The sequence below is a fragment of the Octodon degus genome, unplaced genomic scaffold (assembly GCF_000260255.1).
Source record: "Octodon degus isolate 3935 unplaced genomic scaffold, OctDeg1.0 scaffold00037, whole genome shotgun sequence".
NCBI lineage: Eukaryota > Metazoa > Chordata > Mammalia > Rodentia > Octodontidae > Octodon > Octodon degus.
This window is the reverse complement of record NW_004524613.1, coordinates 3,835,389-3,844,580: the sequence shown is the minus strand read 5'-3', so window position 1 is coordinate 3,844,580 and position 9,192 is coordinate 3,835,389. Positions and strand designations below refer to the sequence as shown.

The 9,192-nt window shown below is 43.0% G+C and overlaps 1 protein-coding gene across 2 annotated transcripts in view; it reads left to right on the top strand.

Moving 5' to 3' along the window:
- Nucleotides 1-6,802, top strand: part of Cdk5rap1 (CDK5 regulatory subunit associated protein 1) — a 37,617-nt gene extending 30,815 nt beyond the window's left edge. For both annotated transcript variants that reach the window (XM_004630817.2, XM_023714927.1), the window contains exons 13-14: nucleotides 2,933-3,073; nucleotides 6,520-6,802. In XM_004630817.2, coding sequence (XP_004630874.1) covers nucleotides 2,933-3,073; nucleotides 6,520-6,600 — 222 coding nt within the window. In that variant the 3' untranslated portion in view covers nucleotides 6,601-6,802. The remainder of the gene's footprint in view (nucleotides 1-2,932; nucleotides 3,074-6,519) is intronic.
- The last annotated feature ends 2,390 nt before the right edge of the window (nucleotides 6,803-9,192 follow it).

Here is a 9,192-nt window from a genome sequence, read left to right as displayed (position 1 = left end):
TCCTCCTCCTCCTCCTCCTTCTCTTCTTCTTCTTCTTCTTCTTCTTCTTCTTCTTCTTCTTCTTCTTCTTCTTCTTCTTCTTCTTCTTCCTTCTTCCTTCTTCCTTCTTCCTTCTTCTTCTTCTTCCTTCTTCTTCCTTCTTCTTCCTTCTTCTTCCTTCTTCTTCCTTCTTCTTCCTTCTTCTTCCTTCTCCTTCTCCTTCTCCTTCTCCTTCTCCTTCTCCTTCTCCTTCTTCGCGGAACTGGGGATTGAACTCAGGCCCCTGCACTTGCCAGGAAAGTGCTTATTCCACTGAGCCATCTCCCTGGCCCGCAGGCTAGGTAATTTTTATTGTTCTCTGATATATAATTTTTTTCCCCTGTATTTTAGGAAAGGGTCCACAGGATGTTCAGGGTCTCACTACTAGATTGGACTCGTAGTGACCCACCTGTTTACAGCCTTCCAAGAGCTGGGATTACAGGCGCACACCACCATACCCAGTCTCAATTTCCGTCTCAGCATGCCCTGGGGATGGGACCGGCAGGCCTGGGGATGGAACCCCTAATCCATGAGCTATTTGGCCCTCCCTTGTTCTCTGATATTTTTCTTTCTTTCTTTCTTTCTTTCTTTCTTTCTTTCTTTCTTTCTTTCTTTTTCTTTTATCTTTTTCTTTTTTGGTGGAACAGGGGATTGAATTTAGGCCTTTGTGCTTGCCAGGGAAGCACTTATTCTACTGGTACATCTCCCCAGCTGTCTGATATTTTTCAGAGTCATATTTTTTGTTTGTGGGTCTTAGTTGTGCTTAGTTAGAGCAGTAGGGAAAAGTGCAGTTATTCCATGTTTGTAGAAGCAGAATTGTGTATATTTTGGGAATCAGTTTTATTGTTGCTTTCTGTCAGTTTTTGTCTCAGAAAGGTCCTGGTGGAGGAGAATAGTTCTCCTTACTTTAGGATATGACAGCATCAAAGAAGCACTTACCTGGTTGGTTGTATTTGTTGAAATGCTCTGGTAGCAACAGTAATTTACACAACAGAGCAAAACTTCTTTACATAAGACTTTGTGGGCCTGTGCATGTACAGTCCAGTGTCTGGAAGAGACTGTATCTAGCCTGGGATGCCCTGCAGACAGACTTGCTGTCTTCTGCTTAGGCCGGCTTTCCCTACTTCTCATTTGGGTAGCAGAGGAGAGCAGTCCTGTAGTTCCCTGATTCATACACAGTAGTTCCGTAGTTGTGTTTCTTAGCTCTGAATCAGAGAACCTGATCGACTCAGTGTGGGGTGGGTTCCTCTTTGTGGTCTGGTCAGCCTCAGCTGATGTCCGAGAGAACTGGTGCCACAGTGGCTGCCGGGCAGTGGTGCTGAGCTGATGGAAACCCTGCAAGGTGTCTGCTTCATTGAATACTTAGTAATGTAGGGTGCCAGCTTTGATTCTGGCTAACAATTTCTGGGTTGCTGTCTTTGCCTGCCTTCATGGAGTTGTACTCTGTGTATATGTATATTAATATTCAGCAGAGTCCAAGGGACTCTATGTATATTTCTGAGGTTTTTTTCTGCCGAACTTCTTCCTCTTTAGAATTTATTTTACAATTTCTAGCTATCTCAGGCTCCGTGAGATATGATCAGGGGATCATATTTGATCAGATTTGATCCATTAGTCCACTAGTCCCCTTTTTTTTTTTTTTTTTTTTTTTAATCTTTTTTTTTTTTTTTTTAATTAATTTATTTATTTATATTTTTGTGTGTGTGTGGCCAGCTCAGCCCACCAGGGGGCGGGGCTGGCTGGCATGTGGTGCTGGGGGATTGAACCGTGATCCCTGTGCTTTGCTTAGCTTAGCTTGTTCTAAGTAGGCGATTTAGACCACTGAGCCATCTCACCAGCCCAACTAGTCCCCTTCTATTTTTTGCTTTCTGTTTTTTTTTTTTTTTTATTTGTTTAAGGCAGGTGTCATGTAGCAGACTGGCCTTGAGCTCCCTGTGTAGCCCAGGCTGGCCTCAGACTCTTGATCCTCCTGCCTCAGCCTCCCAGTGCTGGAATTATAGGCATCTGCCACTGCCTGACTGAATCTTCCTCCTCTCAGTGGAGAGAGAACCTTCCTGCTCTGCTTGAGACCTTCCTCCCTACACCTTGTGCCCTGGCCTGGCATATGCCTTCTGGTTGAAAGAGTGTCTGGTGTCATTTAATTTGTTTTCCTTCTCTTGTCATCACAGCCTTGTGTGATCTGTTGTCTAATACATGGAAACTGTTTCTTATATTGTGTCTGGTTTCCTAACTTAAGGCTGGAGTATAAATCTAGTTCCTGTCATTTCATTATGCTGCAAGTGAAAAAGACTTGTGTACTGTAGAGGTTAATCCCATTCTTGTGGTTTGCTTATCCTTCTGACCCATATTGTGGTGGAAATTCTGGTTTCAAATCTCCCTGTTCAACTGGGTGGGCAACCCAGGCCAGTCAAGCCCAGCACTTTGTGAGTGATTGATCCATTAGCCCAGGGCAAGTGCATTGCCCACAGGTACCTGGAGCTAATTGCTGCAGAACACAGTTCTGCAAAGCCTCACTAATTAATTGACTGATTCAAATATAGCCAGCAGGGGCTGGTGAGATGGCTCAGTGGTCTAAAGCACCTACTTAGAACAAGCTCAGCAAAGCACAGGGACCGCGGTTCAATCCCCCAGCACCACATGCCAGCCTGCCCCGCCCCCTGGTGGGCTGAGCTGGCCACACACACACACACACACACACACACACACACACACACAAATATAGCCAGCAGGCTTTCTAGAGTTTCTGTTGTGTGCCATGCACTGGCCTTGGTGAAGCCTCAGCGCACACTAAGTTTCCAATCATTCTTTGGTTAAGGAATATTCTGTGGATATAGACTGTTGAGACTCTTAAAATAGAGAAGGCAGTTTCCACCTGCCTAGAACTTATGACTGTGATGGTTTTTTCTTTTTGTAGCTCAGTAAACGCTCTGTCACTGACTTATGTGGCCGGAATGATGGAAACCTTAAAGTGATATTCCCTGATACAGAGATGGAAGATAGCATTAACCCTGGGCTCAGAGTCAGAGCCCAGCCTGGGGATTATGTGCTGGTAAAGGTAATGTATCCTTTGAGTTTGTTGTTTTGTTTTTGAGACAAAATCTCATTGTGTAGCCTAGGCTGACCAAAAACTCACAGACATCTTCTTGCCTCAGCCTCCCAAGTGCTGAGATTACAGGTGTGGGCTACTACATCTGGCTTTTTTTTTTGTACAGGGTCTCACCATGCAGCTCGGACTCATAGTGATTCCCTGTTTCAGCCTCCCCAGCTCTGGGATTATAGGCATGTGACACAACACTCAATTTCAGTGGCTGGCACAGCATACTGGGGTTTCAGAGCCAACATAGTATGTAGTACTGGGGATTGAACCTGGGTTCTTGAGCTTTCCAGGCAGGTTCTTAGACTGCTGAGCTATCTCCCCAGCCCTGTTTTTTGTTTTATTGAGGCGTGGTCTTACTATGTATTCAGGCTGGCTTTGTACTCATTAAGCCCAGGCTGGCCTTGAACTCATGGTGATCTTCCTGTCTCAACCTCCTAAGTGCTGGAATTACAGGTGTGTACCACCATGTCTGACTCCTTGGAGTATATACTGTGAAATAAGTGTTAGTTTGGATAATTTTTAACTACTCACTATTCCTTTTTATTCCTAAGTGACATAAATCCTGCAGGGCTGAAGTAAAGAAGGATCTCTAGATCCAGCCAGGGTTCTGATCTTTCTGTGTCATTCGTCTCTGCTCTTCACTGTCCTTTCTCACTGAGTCTCTGGTCTGCACTAGAACCATTCCTTCATAAATTTCACTTTCTTATTTCCCTTTCCTCATTTGCCTAAACTCTAGTCCTGGTGACACTAGTAATCTTACTCTGTGCCTGTGTCCAAGCAGCTGAACATCACTGAAGAAAAAGTACAGTTGGATAATAATAGTTAGGTTAGAAGGAGTTACAGAACACCCCAAACATAGTGGTTTTATAAGGTAGGAGTTCTTTCTCATAAAATCTGCATATGGATGGTCAAGGACTGGTGGCTGTGTGTCATCAGAGGCCCAGGCTCCCTCTTTTCCTTTGCCTTGGGTCTTCGTTCTCAGTGTCATCACATATCCTGAGTGGCTGCTCAAGTACTAGTACCATGTCCCTGTCTTATCTAGAAGGAAGGAGGAAAGTGAGGACATCCCTCTTTCAGGATGCTTTGCTGAAGTTTCATACACCAGCTGTAGTTACATGCTGTAGCAGGCCACAAAGAAGCTGAGAAATATGGTCTTCATTCTGAATGACCATGTATCCAGCTAAAAATGGGGAGTTCTGTTACTGAGGAAGAAAAGGAGAAAGACATTTTGAGGGGTAAATGATGCCCCTTGCTATATGAATTGATTGCACTTACTTCAGATTCACGGTCATAAAGCTTAAATGAACCCTTAGCGTGGTACTGAAATCCTGGTCCTAATATAATTGCCTAGTAGGTTGATTTCTCTCATCTCCTATCAGGTCTCCACTGATCTATACAATCCCTTTTTTTTGGCGGAACTGGGGATTGAACTCAGGCTCTTGCGCTTGCCAGAGAAGCGCTTATTCCACTGAGCCATCTCCCCGGCCCTGTGCAATCCCTTTTTTGATACATTTTATTATTATTATTATCTTTTTATTTAAGACATGGTCTCAGGCTGGTGAGATAGCTCAGCAAACTAAACATCTGCTTATGTAAGCACAGGGACTGGGGTTTCATCCCCAGCACCATAAGCAGTCCTGACCCCACCCCCAGTCATGCTGAGTAGCCATGGAGAGTGGGTGCAGTGGCACACACCTGTAATCCCATCGCTGAGGAGTCTGAAAGCAGGAGGATCTCACTATGAGTCTGAGCTGTGTAGTGAGACCCTATACCAAAAAAAAAAAAAAAAAAAAAAAAAAGACACGGTCTCGTTATGTAATTCAAGCTGTCCTTGAATGTGCTGTGTAGCCCAGCCTGGCCTCAAATTTGTGGCAATCCTTTTGCCTCAGCCTCCAGAGCACTGGGATTGTGCTGATCTGTGCCACCATGCTGGGTTCTTCTGATAGCCTTGCCTATGTTTGCAATATGTTCCATATATATAGTATAGTCAGAAGAAGTCACTTCTGGTCTTTAGTTCCACCAGATGCTTACATGTAGATGCGAATCCAAAAGGACTTGAGAAGTTGCAAGCTTTCTCAAATTCCTTCTTTTCACAGGGCTTCTGTCCAGTATGAATTAGTTTTTATATAGTAAAACTACGGAAGTTTGGAAAATAAAGCCATAGAAACCTTTACCATACTACTTTTTTTTTGGTCAGCTGGTATGGTGTGTGGTGCCGGGGCTTGAACCGTGGTCCCCTTTGCTTGCCTAAGCAGGCGCTTTAGACTGCTGAGCTATCTCACCAGCCCCCTACTTTCTTTCATAATCCTTTTATAATTTTTTTTTTTTTTTCCAGAACTGGTAATTGAACTCAGGCCTTTGTGCTTGCCAGGCAAGCCCTTATTCTGCTGAGCTATCTCCCCAGTTCTTTCATAGTCCTTTTTATGCCTGATATTTGAACTGGCACTAGGAAAGTGTCTGGTGCCAAACTCTCATATAACTTACATTCGTATGATTTAGTGTCAATGTGTTCATAGTTGTTTTAATTCCTAAAAGAGAAATGCTTTTCCACATTACTTATGATTATATGGTTCCTTTCCACTCAGTCCTTTCATGCTTTAAAAGTAAACTGGCACAGTCAGAGGGTTTCCCACGTCTGATTTTTTTTTATGTCTGGTATTCTTAATTTTCTTCTCCAATATGGGCTACAAATTCTTCAACCCCTTGCAAGAGATATAAAATCATCCCATGTTGCCTACATTCATTAATAGAGTTGTATGGTGAGACCTTTCATGTTGAGTATAACTGCAAGAATAAAAGCCTTATTATGTTTAGACGATAAATATCTTTGGATTGAAATAGTCCAGTTTGCATCCTGGCTCACCTCTGAAATTAGGAAGTCAGTGGCTGTGAATCTTTTTTATTTTTTATTTGGTTGTTTGTTTTGTTTGTGAGATAGGGTCTCACTGTGTAGTCCAGGCTGACGACCTCACCGTGCAACTCAGGCTGGCCTCAAACTCTTGACACTTATGCCTCAGCCTCCTGAGTGCTGGGTTTACAGGTGTATGCCCCTGAGCCTGGCTATACTTTTTTTCCCCATAATTTTATTGAGAAACAAATAGCAGTGAGACAGTTTCAAACCAAATTGGTAGGACAGTTTCAATAATTAATACATTGCATGAGCTATACTGATCTTATGGTTGGAATTGTGGGGGAAAACCTTTCCTGAAAGGGAGAAGTGTCTTGTTTGGGGTGAATCTGTATTTGGCTTCTTAAATTACAGACATGTCTTCCATCAGAGCCATACAGTCTCTGTCACCTTGTTATTGACATAGGATGCCTTTTGGTGGCCTCTCCTGTAGAGGCTGCGCATTGAGTACTTGTGCAGTGTTGATTACTTTGCCTTCTGACTGGTTTTCTTTCAGATCACCTCTGCCAGCTCTCAGACGCTCAAGGGACATGTGCTGTGCAGGACCACTCTGAAGGACTCCTTAGCATATTGCTGACCTGAGTGGCTTGGGCAGTCCTTCTGTACAGAAAGTAGATACTTCTCTGCAGGAAGTGGGCTGTTCTCTACAGGAAGGTGACGTGGCTGGGCATGAATGAAAGAAGTAATGACACTTCAGAGACAAGCTGCAAATGATGAAGCAACTTTATGTTAAATGGAAAAGTGTAACTCTTTACAATCATTAAATTTATCTAAACCTCTGGCCTCTTTTTCCACTTTTATTTTGTTTTTGCTTTGGTTAGTGTTTCTGGGGTTAGTGTTTCTCTTTTTTTCCTGGTACTGAGAATGAATTTGAGGGCTTTGTGTATGCTGGGCAAGTGCTTTAATGCTGAGCTACATCTCCAAGTCTCCCTCCTCCCCCATTTATGTATTTGGTACAGGGTCTCACTATGCAGCTTGGACTTGTAGTGGTCTTCCTGTTTTCAGCCTCTCCCACTGCTGAGATAATAGGTGTGTGCTGCCGCACCCGGACTTGGTGGCCAGCTCAGTGCACTCTGGGCGTGGAGCTGACACAGCATTGCCATACTGGGATCAAACCCTTGCTAAGCTATCTTGCTAGCCTTCCAAGTCTTTTTAAAATTTTTGTTTTGAGACAGAGTCCTGCTAAGTTGCACAGACTGAGCTTTGAATTTGGAATCTTCTTATCTCAGCCTTCTGGTAGCTGGCATTACAAGTGTGTCCTGCTGTATCCAGTTTCTGATGATTTTATTTGATGCCATTGATTCAGCTGCCTGTCCTCTTATTTTTTCTATGTATTTTGTCTGAGGATTTCCTCATGGACTTCTCTTTTGGTCTGTCAGTTTTATCTTTGCCTTCTGGTTTGAGAGCACCTGGAATTTGCAAATTGCCCTTACTTGTTAATAGGCTTTAGTAGTGGTTCTCTGTGTATTCACTACTGCAGTTGTTGTGTTCTGTGGGTATCATGAGAAAAACCTAAGAGTTGGTAGCCCCAGAAGGACTTTGGCTCAAGTTTCGACCTCATTGCTTAAGTGATGTGTAAACTCTAGTTAACTTTATTTTTCTGAACCTTGGTTTTGTCATATGTGATCTGGGATCGTAATATTTATCTCATGTAGAGTTCAGTGAGCTTATGCTTAGAGTTTCCCATTGTTGGGCCTTTGGTAGAGTGCTCATTAGTAAAATGATTGCCTAGCATGCTTAAGGCCTTGGATTCAATCCTGAGCACCAAAAACCGAAATATTTTCCACAGACCATGGTAAGTTCCTTCTAAGTGGAAGTGATCCTTGAAGGACTGTCCTTCTAAACCAGACTGGTGTATTAAGGTGTGCTGAGGTGTTCATTGTGTGTCCCATCAGGACATTCTTAGACCCTGTCTTTTTGAGCATGACCACTCTTCAGAGCCTCAGTTGGGAACCTCTTCCTGTGGTGCTAGTTTGACGTGGGAGGATTCACTTCTATTGTCAGGGTCCATCTTCCACTGCACCCAGTCTCAGTTGCTATCTCAGCATGCCCCAGGGGTGGGGCCCGGCACGGCAGGCTGGGAATCGAAACCCCAGCCCCTGCATCTGCCTAAGCAGTCTGAGGCAAGAGGATCTCCATGAGTTCAAGGCTATCATGGGCTACAAAGTGAGACCCTGTCTCAAAAGAAAAAAAAACACGTCTTTCATTTGTGTGCTCTCCTTTACTCCTTCACCCCCTGGTGCAAGTCACCATCATTAACCACCAGAGTAACCAGACTCCCTGCTTCTGCTCTTGCCACATAGGATTCATTCCCCACCTGGCAGTCATTTTCCCTCCTTAAAAACTCCAAACTGGGGCTGGCAAAATAACGCAGTGGGCTGTGTAGTGAGGCCCTGTAACAACCAAATACATTAAAAACAAACAGTAACAACAACAAAAAACCCCACTCCAAACTATTGGTGAGAACCTAGACAAATCAAAACCATTAGGTAACTGCTGGTCAAAATGTCATGATGGTTCAGTAATTCTAGAAAACAGGTTAGCTGTTCCTCATAATGTAAACAGAATGTTTGGCCCTACAACTCGCTAGTAGGTGTACATCCAATTGGTCACCAGGACAGATAACTGATACAATTTAGGGGAATAGAGGCATATTTTGGCTCAGGATTATAGTCCATGCTCGGCCATCTCTAAGGGTTTGCAGTGAAGGAAAGCAGCTCAAAAGCCACGTACTATATAATTCGCATGAAATAGAATAAGCAATCCATAGAAATCAAAATATATACAGAATTAGTGTTTTCTGAGGATTGTGGGGGAAAAGAAAGCAGGAAACAGCTAACAGGTCCAGTGTTGTTTATTTTTTTTATTTTTTATTTTTTTGGAAAGCTTAATCATATTTTATTTATTTTAAAGGCACAAATGAACTCTGGGGAGACATGTACAAATGCAAAGCATTTAGAAACATCTTTACTCCTATCTCAGGTCTTTTTTTTTTTAAATCTCTGATTGTATTTTTTTTTTCTTTTCAAAGTTTTATTGATAAACATAGCAATGAGACAGTTTCAAATCAAATCGAAAGTACAGTTTCAAGAAATAATACACTGCATATATTCTTCTTAGTGGTTAATTGCTGTACAAGATGCAGACTTGTGATCCTACTTACAAACAC